The sequence below is a fragment of the Kryptolebias marmoratus genome, linkage group LG14 (assembly GCF_001649575.2).
Source record: "Kryptolebias marmoratus isolate JLee-2015 linkage group LG14, ASM164957v2, whole genome shotgun sequence".
Taxonomy (NCBI): Eukaryota; Metazoa; Chordata; class Actinopteri; order Cyprinodontiformes; family Rivulidae; genus Kryptolebias; species Kryptolebias marmoratus.
The window spans coordinates 7,420,360-7,442,014 of NC_051443.1; the positions used below are offsets into that span (position 1 = coordinate 7,420,360).

Sequence of the window (21,655 nt, forward strand, 5' to 3'; positions counted from 1 at the left end):
TTGTTTAAAGAGGCCGCTCCTATTTGCAGATCCTGCCTCTAATCAAGCACCAACTAAACAATATGAGGAAAAACCTGAATTTATGATAGCTTCGTCCACATACAGAAACACTAACTGTCCGAGATGAAGCACATGCACTGCAGAGACACCCAAGACGACAAATGAGTCTTTATTCATGAACAATGAAGGCTCCATTATTCCGCGAGCGTTGGTTCTGACCCAGAGGAACTGAGAGTCTGTTGGAGCGACTGCAGATGATGTCAGGAGACTGAGGGCTCAGTTCATCCATGCAGAGGTAGTCAGTGTTTCCCAGTGCTCAGGAATCAGACATCAGGGAAGTGACAAAGGTAACATCTCTCTGCAATCTTTGCCACCAGGTTTAGGATGAAAACAGGTCTGCATCTCCTATAGGATTGGTAATCAGGCCAACGCCTCGAGCTTTCGCCAACTCTAATTTCTAATTTCTTTGTTGTTTTTAGTTGGTTTCTTTGTGTCTGTAGATTGTCATCTGAACAGTTTGTGTGAATACAGACCAAAGAAACCACAACAAGACACACGTCTGTCCTAGAGGAAGGGTGAGACAGTTGGACAGAACGAAGGGAGGCCAAGACGAGAATGTTCGTCCTGTTGGGTGGTGCCGGTGACGAATGGAGGACATGTGAGCTTCACTGACTGACCAGATCAGCTCGAGGATTCAGTCAACAGAACCTCGTCCGTTAACCCTTAGATGGACATCTGCAAGTTCACACAAAGCTTAAGATCTGAAAGAAAAGCCTCCACTCATCCATCAGTGACCATGCTAAGTCCTGAATAAACAGCCTCATCAGTGAAAGGAAACATAAGAAGCACGTAAGTTTAAATAGATACGTGTAGGTACACGTCCAGAGCAGCAGGGACGTGAGACACCTGTCCCCATTCAGGCTTTATCACTGATGCGGATGGATTCCAGACAGACAAAGGACACCGCATGCATCACCATGTCCAACTGGAGGAGCTGAAAGGACTCTGGCTGAACCAGGAGCAGCTCCACACAAAACCTTTGGGTTTGGTTCTGAAGTCAGTGGGTTTGGTCGAATTCAAGAAGCCGTTCATCTTTTTATTTCTGCCCTCTGGTTTGGTTTCATGACTTTCAGAATGTGTCCCGGAGGTTCTCCTGGGTTAAAACCTGCAAAAGGAATCCAACCAGAGGAGCTAACAGATGACAGAGGATCTATAATGAGGTCAGAGGTCACATTAATGATTGGCTTTAGAGGCTGAGGTCAAAGATCAGAGGTCATATGAATGAAGGGCTCTATAGGATGAGGTCACACTATAATGTTTACTTACCTAACATATTTTTTATAAGTTAACATTTTTATTGGCTGAATCACATCTGTTTCAAAACAAAAGCTGAAAACATTTTCACTGAGAGATTAATAATTTCATCATTGGTCTTTATTGATCAGTTAATTAATCATTATTGATCTGCTCTCTAACCCCATTGTCTATAGATTAAAGAACCACCCCCCCACACACACACGCACACACACACACAGTGACAATAATAACCAGTCCAATATCAGTGTATGAGTCAGTCTGTGAAGCTAAGAACACTTAAAGTATCTGAAGGTTGCAAGAGATGGAATGTGCATCTGTGCTCGTGATGTGCACGTGTGTGTGCACGCTGGCATGATTCCATTTTATTTATAGACGTCTGAAGAGAAAAAACGACAGATCTACACAACCGATGTTTGATTTAACACAAACCGAGTTACGAGCAGCAACAACTGGTTTCTCCTCAGCTCCTGTCAAAATGGTCGTGGTTGTGCAGGAAAAAGAGGAAGTGCAGTACCCCCCGCCCCCCTTTCCTCCCCGTGGAACCGGACAAAGAACCACACAAGTTCAGCAGAGCCTCAGAGCACAGAAACCAACATGAGTCCCAAAGATTTCAGTAAATAAACTTCTGCTTCCTGCATACATTCTTGGTTGGATTTATTTTTACAGGATGACTCAGTTTCAGCACAGGAACCACTTGAAACCGTTTCTGAACGCCTCTGAAGCCATGATTGGCCTGTGGCACTGAAGAGTTTTCAGCTTCTAGTCTGAACGTGTCTCCGCTTTTCTCTCAAGTCCAACTTTGAAGCTGTTCTCTATTTTTGCTCTCTTTAATCGATCCTCTTGACGTTTCTTTACCTAATTCATGCAAGAAAGAACTTTAGGACATTTCTGGAGCTAAAAGCAGTCTGCTGCAATGACACAGTGCAGTCCTGACTCAGCCGTGGGTGGAAGCACAAACAAGAATTCCTAAAAAACCGCAGCACCTAAGCCCAGCTGCAGCTATCCACGGCAACAAGCATGTAGAAATGTTTAAAATAAAAGCAGAGTGCCACTTACGATCTACTGAATATGTGAAACATGGTCCAGCAGAATCCCTCTGAGCCCAGAACCTCCCCAATTTAACTTGGACTGCATCTCTGAGAACAGGGTTTGAATCTGTGGGAATCTCTGCCCCCAGAATTACACCACCAGGCTCCCTCAGGATGTCTGCTGACACACCCACCCCCTCTGACACGCCCCTCCACAATCCCCCCACCCCCCCACCTCCACATGGCCCAGTTAAACACACAGAGCTGCCCTCAGTCCGCTGTGGTCCGATCCTGGTAATAACAGGCTGAGATGAAGTCATGTACATGCATGACCGAGAAACGATCTGCGACTTTAAAAAACACACAAATATATGTTTGTGCTGTTAGGAAACCCTCCCAACAGATGTTGGTACGTCTTCATGAGAGCTTTACTGTTGTGTAAGGAGCCGAGATGAGAAGAAACCAACAAATTCAACCAAAAATGCTAAAAAAAAACAGAAAAAACAAAAAAACAAACAAACATAAACTCTTAAAATACGAATCTTGTTTAACTGTAAGAAACCATTTTAGGTTTTTGTGGCTGCATTCAGACCCCAGGACTTACATTTTTTCTCTCTCTACTTCTTTTTCTCACACAGACAGACTAGCCACCAGGAAGTCCCCCCCACCCCCCTCCCTCCCTGTTGGAGGAAACAATGGCTCAGCCTTCACTGCCATGCTCTGTGGGAAAACACTGGCTTCCTGGCTCCAGAAAGGGACTCAGAGAAAAGGGGAGAGAGAGAGGGAAAACATGGAGAAGGAGGAGCAGGCATGCTTGGAAGCAGAAACACTGACAGATGTGTGTTGATGGTTGGAATTTCACACTGCGGAACGACTCATGTCTGAACTGGTCAAACTCCAGCAAAAGATCCTCCTCTGTGATACCTTCAGAAAAAAAAAAGTCCTCTGTCAAGGCTTCAGAAAATATTGTCTTCTGTCACAGATCCAGAAAGGATTGCTCTTTGTCATGGTTGGATTGTTAACAAACTCATGTGTTAGTAATAAAGATCCGTTTTCAAATGTTTCCTCTTATTATCATACAGGAGGGTTTTATCTGTCCAGTTATGGAAGTACTCTTTAGCTGGTCCCCTCCTAATTGTGGGGTTCCTCAAGGCTCTAATTTGGGTCCAATTCTATTCTCCTTACACATTCTTCAAGAGGCATCTATTTTCAGAAAACCCATCTACTTTTACTGTTTTACCGATGATCTTCAAATCTGTTTGTCTGTTCCAGGCTGTAGCCATACTGCTATTCCAGCTATTTTAACTGTCTCAAAGAATTTCATACATGGACGAAGATAAACTTCCCTAATCTGAACAAAATCAAAGCAGAAGTTATCTATCCTGCTCATTTCAGGATCAAGTTTAAAGACACACTTGTTTTTTTTCTTAAAGGCATGGCACCACCTTATCTGTCTGAACATTTACAGCGTCACTCTCCAGTCAGGGTGCTAAGGTCCACGAATCAGCGCATTTTGGATATTTCTCGATCCAGACTCGAAACTACAGATACCAGAACCTTTTTAAGTGGTAGACCACCGATGTGCGAAACAGCCTTCCTCTGAAAATGACAGCTCCTCTAATCTTTTTAAACCCCACTGAAAAACTCACTTGTTTGTTTGGCTTTTGTTGACTAACTTGGCCTTTATTGCACAAACTTGATTAATGAATTTATTTGGTTTTAAATTGTGGTTTATTTGGTTGATACATTAACATTGTTAACATAAAATAATAATCTTATGTCTTATAAAGCTCTTTCGTTAACTATGGTTGTTTTTAAATGTGTTAAAGAAAACTTAACTTGACTTAAATTAAGTTTAATCCTTTAAATTGATATTATTACTCAAATGACACAAAAATCTCAACAGGAAGTGCTACAGCTGTTCACCTTTAACAACTTTTAATATAATAGATCAAACTGAACTGTTGTGGACGGTCTTTGCTATCAGTGTAAGTGACATAGTCCCCCTCCCCCCGCCTCCCCCCATCCCCCCTAAACAATTAGACCACATAGAGAGGCTGAAACTAGGGAGGTTTAAAGCAGCTATTCCCACCCAGTGCAATGTGTTTTAGTAGCTTGTTCTTATCTCAAACCAACAGACTTTCAAGGCATGCTGTTGTGGAAACCGGCTGGGTAAAGGTTAACTACAAAGCCAAGGCGAACCTCGGAGACTAAACACTCAGGGGGATTTCCTCATTCCTCAGCTCTGGGCTCAGATTATATCGCACAGTTTGGAGGCAGAGTGAGGCGCCTGAGTCCACTGAAACTTGTTTGGAATCACAGTTTGAGGAGTGGAGTGCAGAATAATTTGTTTTAATGAAAGTATGTGTCTTTTGGAACAGTGTCACTGTGTGCTGCTACCTTAATTTCACAGTTTACATGTGTTTATGTGCAGCAGAGTTAATGTGAATCTGTGTTAAGACTAAAAAAAGACTGTTTTCCATGTCAGGAAAACCTTTTTCTCATATTCTGCCAACAAACGTGTGGGCTGATTTGTGCTAAGTTATGAGCCAGTCCTAAGGCAGCAGATATCACAGAGGACGGGCCATGAGGAAATGTAGGTCAGGTCCGGTTCTTTCAGACTGAGTCCAGGCAATCCCTGAGAAGCCTCACCTCCCAGAGCTAACTCCCCTGATAACCACCAACCTGTTTACCTGAGCACCACCTGTCTGCAGAAACAAGGGAGGGAACCAGTGGAAAAAAATCCAGGGCGAATTCAGTAAATTCCAGACAAGCTGCAACGAGCCTGTGATGGACGGCGAAAACACGGTACATTTTGGACAGGGAGATGGGGAAAGATGACAGGAAAGACAAAGGCGGAAGGAGAGAAGAAATAAAAGAAAGAAAGAGCCATCCAGTCAGTTTCCAGAAGGGTTTAAAATGAAAATAATCAGATGAAGACGTAGGCTCGGTTCATAGTAACAGGCCTGAAAGCAAACAGCTGATCGTCACAAGATAAGGAAGGAAAACAAAAGATAAGATCAGAGATTTTTCTTTTTGGTTGAATCTTTTGGAAACTACCAAACAGTGTGACAGAAGCATTGCTTTTTAACTTTTTGCAAAAGAGCAAATGAGATTCTATGATTTGAAGATTTTATCTGAATCAGCTGCTGTGTTTTTAAATTACTAAACGTTTTCATGTCAGAAATCAATTAAAAAAAACAAACTTTCAAAGATTATTTTTTATCTGTTCTGGGTAAAGTGACTTTAAAAGATCCAAATAACCCAGAGGAAGTTTTTATTTTTTAATTTTTTCTTTAAAAGCTGCATATGAGAAGACAAGCGAGTGAGAGTGGAAACAAAGCAAGGCGTCAGGCATCTCCATCATTCAGTCTGGCCTCCATACTTTTAACGACATGGAGACAACCGCAGAGACAGAAACATCGGCTGTTTGGATCAAAGAAGCAGGAAGATACAGAATCAGAGGCAGAAGTGACGCTGCAGATCGCTGCTGTCGCTCTGAATGTGCACCGTGGCCTTCTGGGTGACAGAAAGCAGACAAATCATTCAGGTATTGACAGGGCACAACACCGCTCCATCATGAACATGTGCTCCCCTTTCATCCCGTCCCAGGCAGAGGGGAGGAAACAGGCTGAATGCCCCTCAGCCATCTTCATTCACAGGGATAAACCTAAGACTTTAACCTCCAACCTCAGAATGATCTTCAGGAAATATAAAACCCGGGACTGATGAAATCCAAGCTTGGAAGTGAGACATTTTGTTTGAGGTCTGAAATTCTGTCTTTGTTTGTTACTTTGAATAATGTTCAGATTCATTACTTTGACATAAATGTTGTCCTTGGCCGGGTGCTTGAATTGGATTGGCTGTCTGAACGAAAACCATTTTAAATGCGTTACGTCATTTGGATGAATGTGAGTTGTTCGGATATTTCTGTTTGGGTGATCAAGTTTAAAACATCCTCGTGCAGACCTGTGCCTGAACAGCCCTACCGCCACACACAACTCAGCAGTGGCGCTCGAGTGTTTGCAGCGTTCCCCCCCCCCATTATCCCCTCCTCATGTGTGTGATGAAATGCTGTGCTCCACTTCGTCAGCTCTCAGTAAATCGATGGACATCACACAGATGATCCGCAGAGACACAAGCGTTAAAAACATCTAATCCTGAGGAGATCAAGCTCCGCAATCGTTCTTACATAACATGTTACACAAGAACATAAAAGAAACGCCACAATAATTACACGGTAACTTCACAATGGTCACAATAACATCACGATAACAAATTAGAAACGTTGCAATAGCATCACGCTAAAGTCCCACTAACATTACAAAACTAGAGTCAGAGTACTGTCACTATACCGCCAAGGTATAAAGTAAAGGCAAGATATGATAACATCACAATATCGCCACGGTAACGCCCCGTTAAAATAACATCACGATGTTATCACAATAACATCACAACTGGGACATTTCCCAAGAAATGTTGATCCCTGACAATGAGGCCGCTGATAAAATGAAAACATCCACTTTCTGAGCGAAGACAAATGCCAACATTTTGATGTATGAACAGCATACAACCCTAACGGCACTTTTAGTAAGACAGGCAGACAGAAAGCAAGCCTGCAACAAACAGTAAGTCATCTTAAAAAAACACACATTGAATAAAAAATAAATTAAAATCTACAAAAATCCTCAGACTTAAACTGTTCCTGTCTAAAGACCACTGAAAATCTCAAGTAGCCAGTCCAGTCATGTAAAGTCCAGCTTTCTGCGACCTGTTTAAACTTTAAATTATGTTTTTATTGTGATGTATGGCTTGGTTATAGTTTCAAAGAGAGCTAAGTTTTCTTGTGTTTCACCAAACACCCATTGTTGTCCATGAGGACATATTCATATTTTTTACATACCATTACCAAAATCCACAGCACACTGTTCCAGATTAGGCTGCACATTTTGATGTTTGATGGGTTTTTGTTGTTTTAAAGCGTCAGAGCGTGAAAACAGACTGAATCGTACCCTTAATAAGATCACAAACACATCACAGTAAGATCCCTGATTTATTATCGCCCACCACCAAAGGTGAAAGGGCAACAATGTTTTAGCCTGGGTCTGTGTGTGGGCGGGTGTTTGTTTGCCATGTTGTCATGTTAGCAATACATCTCACGAACCACTGGATGGATTTTAATGAACCTCGGAAAAAGTAATCAGTGAACGCACACGTACAGCTGATTAAATTTTGATCTTAACTGGATTCAAAATGGCTGCAAAAAAACAAATCATAGCAAACACAAAAATGGCTCTAACTCTCAGTTTTACAGAAATTAAGCTAAACTTTGGTGTGGCGGTAGCTAAAGGTCATCCACAACTTCTACTGTGAGCTCTGACTGCCATTAACTATTAAAGTCAACTGTGTCTGTCTGTTAGCAAAACATCTCATGAACCAGAGAACAGATTTTAATGAAACTTTCAGAAAGTAATTATTTGATATGCATTTATAACTGCTTAACTTTTGGAATACACTCAGCCAAAACACATAAATGGCTGTGAATCAATCAATTTCTGAGCTAAAACTTGGTGTGGTAGTAATTGAGCATCATCCCCAACACATACACTAAGCATGACACATTGTGTGACACCTTAGCTTAAAACATTAGCATTAATTCAACTGGTAGTAGCTGACAGTCATTCACAGCACATGCTCTGAGTGCTGATAGGTCTCACGAGATTACATATCACATGACAGCGCACATCATGGTACTTTGAAGGTTTGATCAGATTGGCTAAAACTCTGTTATTTCTTATTATAAAAGGATGTTTGTCCAAAACTCTGGCGTGAAAGGTGGCAGGTGATGTGCATTCCTTAAAGAAATGCTAGTCCTTTAGTTTTTAAAGGAAATAGAACAACTGGAGTAAACCAACAGTCTGCAGGCTGAACAACCCCTACAGAGAAGATTTAATCACCCAGAGTTAACAAATGCAGAAAATATTGGAGCAGAAATAATTCACTCACTGTTGTTTTGCCATTTCAGTCTTCTCATATATTTTTTTTTTTCTCGTCTCACGCGGTTTCACTTATCCTTATCTCACGTTTGGCCTCGCTGGCTCACCCTTTGGTCTGGCTGCTCGTCGACATGCCTGCAGAAGTGACTGACAGCTCTGTCATTACCTCCACCTCAATCACAAAGCTGCGAGCAGACTAACGTGCGCCAACGTGTGCTCATGTGCAAACTGATACAGACCCCCCCCTTTATGTCTGTCTCTCTATCTTTGCGGGGACTTTCCATTGACTTCCATACATTTCTACAGCCTAACCCTGACCCTTACCCTAACCCTAACCATTACCAGTACATAGCTAACCCTAAACCAAACCTAAACTCAATTCACACCTTAGTCCTAAACCCAAAAACATCATTTCTCCTCGTGGGGACCAGGCTTTGGTTCCCACAAGGAGCAGTTTGTCCTCACAAGTTAGTATAAGTTAGGAAAATTGTCCCCAAAATGTAGCAAATGCAAGTCCCACCACACACACACGTTAAATCAGAAAAGAAAAATCGCATAAAGTCAGACAGAAACATCAAGTGTCCCAAATACTTAAAGTAAAATATTGTACGTATGCAAGCTTGGTTCTGACCTGCAGATGTGAACTCCTCCTCAAACATCCTCTGCATGATGCGGCACACGAATAAGCAACCATTTCAAAAACAAGCTGCCTCTCTGCAATGAAACCATAAGTCTGAAAAACCAACAGAAAAGCAAGCTAAACCTTTCCTCCAGCATCTAAAAGTTTAGCCACATTGAGCACAATCACAGCGATGATCTTTGCGTTTTCCTTTTCTTCCACGCCTAAGCCGAGGAAAAAATAAGGAGTTTGAAATCATTTTTCAAGAATTTCAAACTAATTTAATATTTTGGTGTCTGAGCAGTCTTTCTGATGTGAGAGAGAAAACAGTTTTTCCTGTTTCATCTGATAATAATTCAGCTCCACATCAGCATCAAAATGTTTTCATCAATCCACACAAAATCAGCATTCAAGTCAGTTAAAATATTAAAATATAACTGCAGACAAAGATGTTTTCCTTTGAAACCCTCAGATGATCAGAATGGCCCGTTCAGATCTTGGGTGATTTGATTGCAAATAGCCAGCTCTGATTGGGTGCATTCACACCCGGGAGTTAAATGTGTATGTTTTTAGCGATTGGACGTCAATTCCCGGCTCTGTGTGCAGACACACACACAACTACGTCACACAGTGAGCTGTCAGATCAGTGTGACAGCAAGCCTGCTGATGTTTCTGTAAAAATTACAATACATTCAGACATTTGAGCTTCGCAGTTATTTTGTCACGAACGCGGTTCAGAGCCATTTGAGTCGCGTTGTTGCGGAATTATCTCCTGGTAAGCTTAATAACCTGACAAATGCAACGTCGGAGAAATAAAGAAGCACAAACGATTAGTGACTTCACAGAGCTCCGTGTCAGAGGAAAGACGATTTTCACCCGTAAAAGTCCTCCACATTAGCACTAAGTTTAATTAGGTGAATATAATCCAGCATCATACTACAGCTTACGGTGACCACAGCTTTGAAAACAACCAACAAACATTAATCCAAAGGGAAACTAATTTTTACTGAGAATTCTGATAAACAGTTCATTAACACTTTCAAATGAATAAACAGACAAATATATAAAAAAGTATCTTTTGAATCTTTTCAGGGATGGTTGTTTAATTTTCTTTCATCGACCAGCAGCTGAAGCATTTTTGTTTTTACCTTCAAACGTCTAGTTGTTAACTCTGCTGCTTGCGTGGTGTCACGGCAGTCCTCCAGTGGGGCTCTGGACGGATTGTGTTCAGACTACCAAACAAATGCAGACAAAAAGGGTCCGGACCTCTTCTGAAGGAGGTCTGAGTGGAAATGTTTTCAGTGCATATTAAGACTGTTTACGCCTGTATTTAACGCCATCCTGATCCAATCCAATCACTCAGGGCAGATATTAGTGCCAGGTATGAACAGGACCTCAGTTTTTCATTTTGTTCCTCACTACTTTTTTTTTCCAGGATGTTTTTTTGTTGTTGTTGTTGTTTGTTTCATTAGAGCACCAAAACGATGAAATATTTGATCTAAATTGTAGGTTCTTGCCTGTTTGTGTCTCCAAAAAAGACACGAAACCCCAGAGACAGTCTTGGTGTTTCAATGTGCAGCTTTCATTCTTCAACAGAAATGATGCAGCCACAATAATCCAATCATACGTGACATCATTTCATGTGGAAGAAGCGTGCAACAATGTTTAACAGCTGGAAATGTGCGTCTTCTGCTAATTTATTTAGACACAGATGTTGTAACAAGCAGACAAACTGAGATTATGCCACCGTAAACTGAGACTAAATCTGGGATTATTTAAATTTAGAACCACTCAGTGATAATAAATATACAGGCTGAGAAGAGGCGACGACAGGTAATGAGATCTCTTTTAAACACTGACAACCCTAACCCTGCTCTTATACATGCGTGAACAAGAAAAAAACTAATTAATGATCATTTCTGGCTTTAATCACTCAAACGCAATACACACTCACTGGATTTATAATTAATCTTAGTCATGTTGAGTCAAGAATGAACAGGAGTGTGTGTGTGTGTGTGTGTGTGTGTGTGTGTGTGTGTGTGTGTGTTCAGATTTCTGACATTGTCACTGACAGAGACAAGCTCAGACTAAAGCACAGCTGCAGGACTAACAAGACTCAGAGTCCACGTCCCTCCACACGTTCACAGGAAGAACAGACACACACACACACACACACACACACAGACCGAGAACACGGATCGGAACCAGCAGAGCACACTCACCGGGACCAGCAGAACCCTGACCAGGCATCGTCCAGGATCTGACAGAGCAGTCGCTCAGAGACAGACCGAGGCTGAGAGGCGGGGGTGCAGAGATGGGTGGGGGCAGTGATGGTTTCAGAGCTCCAGTACCCCCCCTGCTGCTGATGAGGAACTGCTGCTCTCTTCCTGCCTCCCCCGGTTCTGGTTCTGGCTCATTCTGCTCCTGCTGCTCCTTTAAGGGGAGGGGTAAAGGGAAAAAGCAGCACAAAGCTCTCTCCCTCTCTCTTCACACCCTGTGCAGAGCCTGTCCTACTTCCTGTCCTCTGCCCCCCCACCCGTTTGGTTCTGTCTCTGCAGATAAACATGTTCAGCCCCTGTTTGGAAAGCGATGAAGATGAGTTTTAGTTGTTTTGTTTTTTCTGTCTCTAAGTGAACCTTTCTCTCTCAGAGACACAACCACACACACACACACTGCAGGGAGGAGCTGCGGCCCGGTCCGCCCACCCTCCATGTGTGTGTTCTTTGTCCTGTCAGCTCTGGTGAGAGGTGTGGCGTTTGGAAGCACAGGAAGCTTTGTGCTCTGCTGGGGCGGTGGACAGACCAGGTACCAGACTGGACTGACAGGGTTGGACTCAGGGTCGGTTCACAATGGGAGGGTTCTGACCCGGTCTGAGCTCAGTGGGAGGGTTCTGACTGGGTAGAAAAAATTAGGGGTCAGCTTGTTCCTGTCTCTGGAGGTTACAGACCGGTTCTGGAGGATAATGGGCCGGGCAGAACACATCTGGACTCTCATGCACATCGAGAATGATGTAATCAAACATGACCTCACATCACATGACCACAGCAGGTCCTGAACAGGCCCAACCAGAACAGGATAGGTCACAGGCACCATGCTGGTTCCAAAATGACCCAATCATGAAAATGACCAAGTACTGAACACCTGGGTCCTTGGAAAACGGAATGAAAGAGCCCTACTTTAGAGGATTCTGTGGATCTGAAACGTTAAACAAACTCTGTCAGTTTGAATCAACAACAAATAAAAAGAAAACTCTGGAAGTGATCTGTGGCCTCTTTACCAAGTTCTGATAAAAGATCCGAACAGGGAGGAACAAACCAGAACCCAACCAGGGATCAGACCTGAACCAGAAACTGAGGAAAGCTGAGTTCCTGTTCTGATGTTCCAGAACTAAAAGGACAATAAGCTCAATAAAATAATGTGTGTTTAATTTGTTAATTAATAAGCAAGGTAAAGTCATTTCAAACCTCCAAATCAAAAACAAGTAAAACCTGATGAGGATCCTAGCTATACGGAGTCCCAAAGTTCTGATGTCAGGCCCATTAATCCTGTGTTCTGTGACCTGAAACCAACTCATTTAACTGAATTATAGTTCAAGTCCCCAATAACGGTGGGATCTCACTGAGCTGTGACATTCGGAGAGTAGTTAGTGAAGAAAAAAAAAATCCCACAAAATTGTGAGAAAATACATGATTTTTCAGCTGCAGCTCACTGAAGCTCTGTGTGTTTGTGACCAAGTGACCAATGAGTCGTGCGGCTGCGTGTTTTTAGTGGCCAGTATTTGAAAATGGCGGACCATTTTCACACACCGCTTGTAAAACTGCATTCTTGGTCATCTATCCACCCAGCCATCCATTTTCTTTTCCCGTTTTTTTTTCCGTGCAGGGCCGCGGGGGAGCTGGTGCCTATCTCCAGGGCTCGTTGTGTGAAAGGCAGAGTACAAACTGGACAGGTCGCAAATCCATCACGGGGACAAATAGATGAGACAGAGAACCATTCATGCTCTCACGTCTCGCAACCAGGGACGATTTGGAGTTGTCAGTTAGCCTAACATGCATGTCTCTTGATGATATGGATCTAGCGGTATCAGTCACCTGAAACAATAGCACTGTCAATACCAGTATCTTAAAACAATGTAGCTGCCAGTATCGACCTTCTGAAACCATCGGAGACTCCCTCATGAATGTTGTTCACCAAGGAATGCATATCGTCCACCATCTTGTGGTCTCTGGGCAGAAGCACTTCGACTAACAAATACTGGTGTTCAGCATCTGTGTCAGAAAACTCAGAACATTAAAATAAACAAGAAGCTTCAGGTCTGAAAACCTTTCTCCACCAGACGAACAGAATCTGAAAGTCTTTAGGAAACAAATCCAACAAAGACCTTCAACTCAATGTCAAGTTTTTGGCTCTTTCCGAATCCCCTTGCTGGAGCTAAAATCCCGTTTTCTGTTAAATCTTTGGTATTTTTTTTAACAAAAGAAATGGAAACAAATTGCTACTCTGTGACAGGCTGCTGGGAACGAAGAGACTGAAGCTAAACGTTTGTTATGTGTAAACAACAGTTTTGAACAGGTACTGCGTGTCTACACATTCATTAACTTCAGTATTTCATCTAACCAAAGTGTTTCACTGCATCACACAACCTGCAGAAGGCCCGTCCCATAGATATTCACGAATCAACTCACACTGACTGTTGTTGCAACGAGTTCATGACAGATGTAACTTGGGTCAAACTGGGCTAAATGAGCATAATTATAAAAAGGAGAGCTGTTTGGATGTGTTTTTAGTTTTATAGTCCAACTCCCTGCTGGTTTACAGCCTTAAAACAAGAAAGAACGATCAGTTTACTGGAACACAGAAAGAGAGTTTTATTCATGTATTTTTTAACATATTGGACGGGCAGATGGTAGCTGATAATATGTACCTTCTGCTACACTCCGAGAGCAGAATTAGTGTGCCACACATATCCAGTTTTTACTTAAGGAGTCTCTGTTTACATGCATTTATATAAATAATGCAAAAAGAATAAGAAACAAAAACCCATTGAGATTAAACTAACCGCAGTTTCCTGTTCATTCCTGCTGCATGAGACCGATATGTTCTCCATCCATCCATCCATCCATCCATCCATCCATCCATCCATCCATCCATCCATCCATGTAGTTTTAAACTGTAATTAAATCTGAACAGTTTAAAATATTCATGATTTAATTTAAACACTTTGAATCCTTAGATAGATCGCCTTTACTAACCGGCGTTTTAAAATGCATGTAAATGTTTTTTGGACAGAGCCCTGAGATGGCTTCTGCTATAAAACTGGCGCTACATCAATAAACTGAACTGAGTTCAAAACACTGATGCTCCCTCGAGTGAACCAGTCTAATTTAAAATGTTGTATAAAGTCTTTTGTTTGTGGCAGAGTAAAAACCTGAGCAGAGTGGTCCAACACAGATTAAACTCCACACAGACACAACTATGGGAGGTTTTAACAAGGTGAGAGGCCTTTTAGAAAGTTAACCTGACTAAAACTCATTTAGACTTCCCACCAACTAACTTTTTAAATACCATTTAGAATATTACCCAAATAAATGTGTGTATTCTCTCTTCATGTGCAGGATTTAAAAGTATGCTTCACTGTTTTAAGTTACTGATCTTTGTTTCATACGGAGATGAACTATTTCAGATAAATCTGTAGCTTATTTTACCCAAAGCCAGGTGAAGTCTTGTTCCTGTGATCCGTCTTCCACAGCAGATGTATATTAAACTTCCTAATGGACCTCATTCAGGAATCACCTTAGGCTTCAGTCTGTTTCTGGCAGGGTTTTTTTTTTTTCTCAGAGTCAGATGTTTGTTATATTTAGCTACAGACAGTCTGGGCTCAGTCAGGTCACACAGTTTCAACAAAAACTAAAATCACCCTGTGAGAGCCAGATAAAAAGCCTCAGACTGGTTCCGATTAAAGCGGCTGAATTGATGAGTAAAGAGAGTGCTGCATGCTTACTGAGGAGTCTTTTTAACCCCCAGCCCCTTCTGTATTCCTGTCATGCTCTGGTCCAATCCATTACAGCTCCTTCCCAAGAAAATGTGACAGAGGAAGGGGGCACTGGCATCGGTTGGCCCCCACCCCCAGCTGTGCAGGTGGCACCATAAGGAGTGCTTCAAGGGATAACTGAGTTACAAATGGCGGGGAGTGTAAAGTGACCGTACGAGTGAAATTCTGAGAAACTCTTCGGGAGCACGGAGAAATTAATGACTGATGAGCTTAAGATCATCTCACTGGTTGAAGGATCAATAATGCAGACATTTTAAAGTTTCAGCCTCATAGACGAATCTTTTAGTGGACATGTGATCTAAATCCTTCCCATCATGGTGACCCAGGGGTCGTCTGAAGGCACAACGAGCACCTCTGGGTCTTTGTGGCACCAAGAACAGGAGCAATGCTTTAAGTCTTAGTTATTAAACATAAGGAAGTAGACAGCTGTTGAACACCCTGTAGTAACATTTCTTAATTTGATGCTGAGCTGCAGAGCAACAATAATTATTGCCTGATTGCTACAAGGTGGTAAACTCGAGCTGCTTTCGTAGCCAAGCGTAAGGATCCTCCTCTTTCAGTACGATGCTGCCCGTCACGCTGCAGAAACAATTCAACAAAGGTTCGAAGAATAAACCAACTTCGTCATCTTGTGGTGGCCTCCAGATTCTCCAGATCTCAGTCTCAGATCTGTGGGACCATGTTGGTGCCTCATCAAGGAGACTCCGCCTCACAGCTCTAACACAAAACTCTGCCAGAGTTTTGCAAATGAGTGGTCATAATGATTTGGCTGATCAGTGTGTGTAGAGGGAAAGGAGGAGAGAAAGAAGAGGGGAAAATGGATGGAGCATCCGAAGCAGGTTATTGTGTTTTGGACCACCTGGGGAATGTTTGCAGTTCAATTTAATAAGTCTAAATGTCATGACTTTATTGGATTTATGGATGGATGTGTCTTTTCCTCCCTGCTGCTCTCCTCCCATCGTTTCTTTCTTTTTATTACTTTCCTCAAAGTGATACTCGACAACTTTCAATCTAAAGGAAGCTAAACTGAAGAACCAGCAAATTTACAAGCAGCAGATTCAGGCTAAACATTTTGTTGCTTGAATACAACAAACCAACATCAAACATAAAAACACACCATTTAAACAGGATTGTTCATTAAACTAGTACAAACAAAATATAAAGTGATGAAATCTTATCTTAACAGTTTGATGATAGTTATTCCAAACTGATTAAACTCTATCTGATGTTCCGTAAAACTGTGGATTTTATTCACCCGGTCTGCAGAACTTCATGACAAGATACCAGACAATCCAGAAAAGAGACCAGCTTTGATCAGCTGTGATTCAGGCCCTCAGGACGTGCTGCATGAACTTCATAACAGATTCTGTCTCCTAAATTACTGCAAGGATCTAAAAACAGCTGTTAGCAATACTGCCTTATTATTTCAGCTGCAGATTATTCTACAAAACCACAAAACTGTTGTTTTGGCTGCTCACTTATTCAGGGGTTGCCATAGCAAGCAAATTCGCATGAAAGATTTAGCAATTGTTTCACGCTGAATGCTCTTCCTGCTGCAACCTGGGCTCAAACCTGCAGCCTCAGGATTACAGGACAGCAACGCTGACCACCAAGCTACGACAGCCGTTCTACAAAACTACAAAACAGACTCAAAATCTCAAAAAAAACAGGATCAGATCAGGATAAAAATCAGAATCAGGATTAGATTGGGATCAGAAAATCACTCAGTAACCAGCTTCAGCTAAGGTATTACAAATATTTTCATTCTGATTCATTTTTAACACAAATTATCCACAAACTTCAGCCCCAAAACACGTTCAAGGCATTTTGGTTCTGCCGACTTCCTGGTAAATTGGGTGAGGTCTCCCATTAATACACACTGAGGTGTGTTTTCTATCTCAAAGAAGGAGTGAAAAGAAGCCTTCAGTTTCCTCCCAGATACCGGTCTCTTTTCTTGTTGAGTTACCCGAGCTAAACACCGAAGGTTTAGGAAAGATAGCCAGAGAAAATGAGACGCAGCAGGCACTAAGATTATTCAATACAAGCAGAAGTGTTGAGGAGAATGAAAGAAGACGGGGAGGTCGGACTGAGCCAAAGGAACGGGATAGTCTGACTGTGATGATAATAACTCAAAGTATGAAGGCAGGCAGGAACTCATCTCCAGATTTTAAAATGGAAAACCAAAGAAAATGTCTTTCTATAGTGAAAACCACATACATCAGGTTGATCACACAGACAGGAGATTGGTGAACAAATAAAGAGGAACCATCAGAAAGCCAGAGGGATTACAGGTCAGCAGAACTTCATCTGAAGTAGATGAAGTGTGTGTGTGTGTGTGTGTGTGTGTGTGTGTGTGTGTGTGTGTGTGTGTGTATGTGGGTGTGTGTGTATGTGTGTGTGTGTGTGTGTGTGTGTGTAGCATCATCAGAACAGGTCGGTCCTACCTGTCGTTGTCGAAGCTCCTGAACCCAGGAAGCATGTGTCTGAAGCTGGAGTTCCGGTCGAGTTTTGGTTGACTCTTGGTGCGTTTAATGGATCCTTTCAGCCTCCGACTGAGGAAGCCCTGATGGAGAAGGACAATCAGTAAAACGACGTCAGAGCTGGTTTAATCTGAAACTGGCAGCAGGACAGAAAATAATCACAAAAACATCAACATGAAGCATAAAGGTCATGAAGAGGTCAAAGGTAACCAGTCAGTAAAGTTCATGTAAGGGATGTTTGACACAATATTTTCTAATATAGTGAAATTTGTTCTTTCTAATAATACAAAGTTTATACTAAACATAAAAGGACACACAGCAGTGACCTTTGACCCTGGTGGATTAACTCTGACTTGAGAAGAAAAAGAAAAACTCTCAAAACAGATTTCTTACATTATAAACTCCACAACACAAATTATGTTCATTATGTGAGAAATTGGAGTTTTCTGGTCCTTCCTTGGTCTGACTTAACGGGTTTTATTTCTTCCAACATCTGTAATCAGTCTCCCTGAAGTGCCTCGCTGTCTCCATGGTAACTGTTACCCAACGCGTGGACTGAACAAACGAGCAGAGAGGTGCAGAAACAGCGACGGAGGCACATTTAGGTTTGACTAAAAATAAAAAGAAGAAAAGTGCGAGCGTGGAAACAATAACCTGGACCGGCGGACTGTCTGACTCCACCCACTCAGCAGTGGCGGCGATAGGGGGTGACACGGCGCGGCAGATACCACCGCTAAAAGTATTTTGCCACAGGGGTTTGCGCCAAGTCTGGTGTGATTGGTCAGAAGTTGTTGTGGGCGTGTTTATGTGGAAAAGCCGGGGAGCTTTAATGGACCCATTTTGCTTCTACTGCTCCGCTGAGAAGCAGCTGGAGGCTGTTAGAGAATACAGTCGCCTTCACGACTGTTCTTGACATCTTACGGAGGATGACGGAGCCTTCAGGCTACAGACTGCTGGACTCCGCCCATAATCAGTTCAGATATTTATCTTTTTGTACCCCTTATGTAAGGTGATAAATGTTGCTTTTTCCTGTGATGAAAGGATAGGAGTCCGTTTTTAGTTTTTACCTTTTACCTGACTGATGGATGGACAAAAACAGAAATAAATCTGTTTGTTTCCTGCCTTTTATGTCTCTTTAACCTTCGGCAGTGAACACAAACAGCTGTGTGACATGTAAAACAGGAATATCTCCTTCACCCGGCCTCTCCAAACTCACAGAGGGTTCAGGAATGTCAGGGGTCAACGTGGTTGAACAAATAACAGTAAGACTGAATTTCAATCGGATCAAACCCCAAACAGAAGGACAGCGGCGGCAAAAATATCACCATTTCTTTCATCTTCAGCGCCTCCTCTTACGAGAGACACTCCGAGGCACAAAAACGGACAAAAATAGACGTGAGACGAGTCAAAAACAGAGAAATTTACAGTGATTGTTAGAGGTCAAGGGTCGACCTAGAGGAAGAGAAATATAAAAACTGGAGCTGAGTGCGGAGGAGGAAGGTCACAGGCTTGATGGAAGAAGAGGAAAAATTGAAAGCAAGTGAGGAGGGAAGTGGAGAGAAAAGTCCAGTAAATGAGCGACGAGGTCACCGTCAGATAAAAGCTCAGCAGAGCGGAAAGAAATCTGCAGTGAAACTAAACAAGAGTAGAATCAAATAAAAGTGGATTTTATTCTCCGTGGCGCCAGCCCTCATTGCTGTTCGTCTTAGAAAATGTTCCCACGATGAAGAAGAGTCCAAACACACCACTGACTCTCAACAGGTCCTGCTGACAGTCATTAAAAAGTGAACGCTACACCATTGTGACAGATTTATTTTTTTAATTTTGTATACCTCTTTGGAGATACGAGAACAGTTTTTTGAACTTTACACCATTATGTGGTGCAGTAAAGGAAAATTCTGTTTTTCCACTGTAATAAACCTGCTTATATGTCACTGTAACAGTAATAACACCTCAAATCTCGATAAACGTGAACTCTAAATACAAAATTTAAAAACACAATAAAAAATGGACAAATATTTGATATAACAGGTGCAGAACACATGTAACACAGATGGCTTTACCTGAACAATAATGTCTTTTATTAATAAATCCTGCACAAACTCTTCGGTTCTGTTTATGACAAGTGGATCCTACTGTTGTCCAGGGTTTATTTGCTGCTGTTGCACCTTGGCTCTTCCCCACTATCTGAGAGTCTGGGAAGCTCTGAGAGGAAAATGACCATCAGACGTTGTGTCCTCGCTGTTATCAAACCATCCAGACAACATTTCAGAGTCACAGATTCCTGTCATGCCAATTATTCTACATTTCTGTGTCTGACAGGACAAAAAAAGGAGAATGAAACGTGAACATTTTCAATACGGAGGAGTTTCTGGTTCTAACAAACCTTCTGTTTGTCTGATTGCTCTTCTCCAAAGGGAATCTGAGGGCTGCTGAAGGAATGCATCAATATTTACAACAGTAACTTGTTTACTGCGTTCCCTCTTACAAGTCTGTGTATGTGTGTGTGTGTGTGTGTGTGTGTGTGGCCAGCGCACAACAGAGCTGCATACTTGATAGTAATCTCAGCCTGTCCAAATCCATTAAATCAAGGTTCAGTGTTTTCACAGAGCCCTGTTTTTGTCATAAGGAAAGAAATTGCTTACAACAAGGTGATTTTATTCTCTTGGCTTGGCAGTTCCAGGTTTCCTAAATGCTGCCTGATCGAGTCCGAACCAGAACAATCAAGCGGAATTAGTTTTGCTTTTACAAGCACCTCCATTGAGCTCCTTTAACGTAACTTGATAAAAACAGGGACACGCGGGTCCAATTAGACCTCCTGCTTCTGTCTGTGAGGAGATGGAAAGGCAGGGAGAGACTTGATAAACAGTGAAGTCCAAATGTTCCAGTCAGTCAGAGGGACGCGGACATGACAGAGTCAGAGAAAGTCCATTGATCAGGTGGAAGTGCCAATCTATGACCTCTAATAATGCTGGTTAGGAGATCAGCATGTGAATAGGCTTTGTTTTCCTCTTTGGTTTCTGTGTGTGTGTATGTGTGTGTGTGTGCAGAAAGTGATGGCAGGCCCTGCAAACAGAAGAGAGAAAAACATTTTGACAGATTCAGCCTCAAGGCCGAGGATGAGTGCCTCACATGTCATCACGGCTCTTTTTTTTATTGAAGGGAGAAAAGTCTGTCACAGAGGAGAGAAGAAGGATGGAGAATCGTCTCCGTGCATCCATCACCAAACACACAAACAGGAAACAGAAGCTGGAGCGTTCGTCGCCACTTTGATGTTTTAATCTCCGCCTTTTTACTTTTCTTTCATATGAGCAGAAACCCATCAATGCGTGAGCCAGATTTTACGGATAAATTCAGGTTAGGATGTCGGCAATATTAAGGTGGAACTTTTGCTGTGTTATCAGCAAAGACCAGAAGGGGGCAGCATGAGGAAAAACTGCATGCAAATTGGGCTAAAATCTTTGTGGAGAAAGATTTTTGATTTTTTTCCTGCAGGAATCAGTCAGAATCATATGTTGAAATAAAATCACATGGGTGTGAGTTAGGTGGTTATGGATGACTTTGCTGCAGAACTGCTCTGATTTTCTATCCTCCAACGAGAACAAGAAGCTGCTTTAGTGACAGTAAATCAATAATCGACTCTTCCATCTGACCCTTTCACTCTCATACAAGCTTTTTCCTTTTTAAATTCTCTTGTACTTGTATTAATTCCTGTTTGGATAAAAAGATGAGAATAAAAAAAACGTGTTCTTATACCTCCAAAGACATGTATCAAAAAATAAATCTATCAAAAAGTAATCATATGAGGCATGTGGCAGCTGACAACTAGAGCAGTACTTACAGAATTTTGGGTTTTCATGAGAATTTAATAAAATAATATGATTAACTGACCCAGAAGCAGTGTAATTTGTTGGCCTTTTCGGGGATATCCAAGTGGCAAAGATGTAAAGAAACAAATTCAAAAGTGTTAAATGTTTTGGTGTTAGCAGACTTTGTGCAAAAGCAGAGTTAATTTTACACTTATAGAGTCACATTCTGTTCATGTAACTCTGGGATGTATATTATTAGTAGTTAAAATCCAGTGTTAAAACAAAGTGTTTACGTATCAAATCTAGAGGTGTTAAAATGGAATCAATAACTCTTTACTTCTTAACTCTGAACTC

The 21,655-nt window shown here is 42.0% G+C and overlaps 1 protein-coding gene across 5 annotated transcripts in view; it reads right to left on the minus strand.

Annotated features, from left to right (window-relative positions):
* Positions 1 to 21,655, minus strand: part of LOC108244777 (disabled homolog 2-interacting protein) — an 84,329-nt gene that overhangs the window by 38,386 nt on the left and 24,288 nt on the right. For 3 of the 5 annotated variants that reach the window (XM_017431247.3, XM_037979642.1, XM_017431245.3), the window contains exon 3: positions 17,457 to 17,575. In XM_017431247.3, coding sequence (XP_017286736.1) covers positions 17,457 to 17,575 — 119 coding nt within the window. Of the gene's footprint in view, positions 1 to 2,373; positions 2,511 to 11,182; positions 12,596 to 17,456; positions 17,576 to 21,655 lie in introns of those variants that run through there. The other 2 variants (XM_017431250.3, XM_017431249.3) reach the window with 2 other exon arrangements.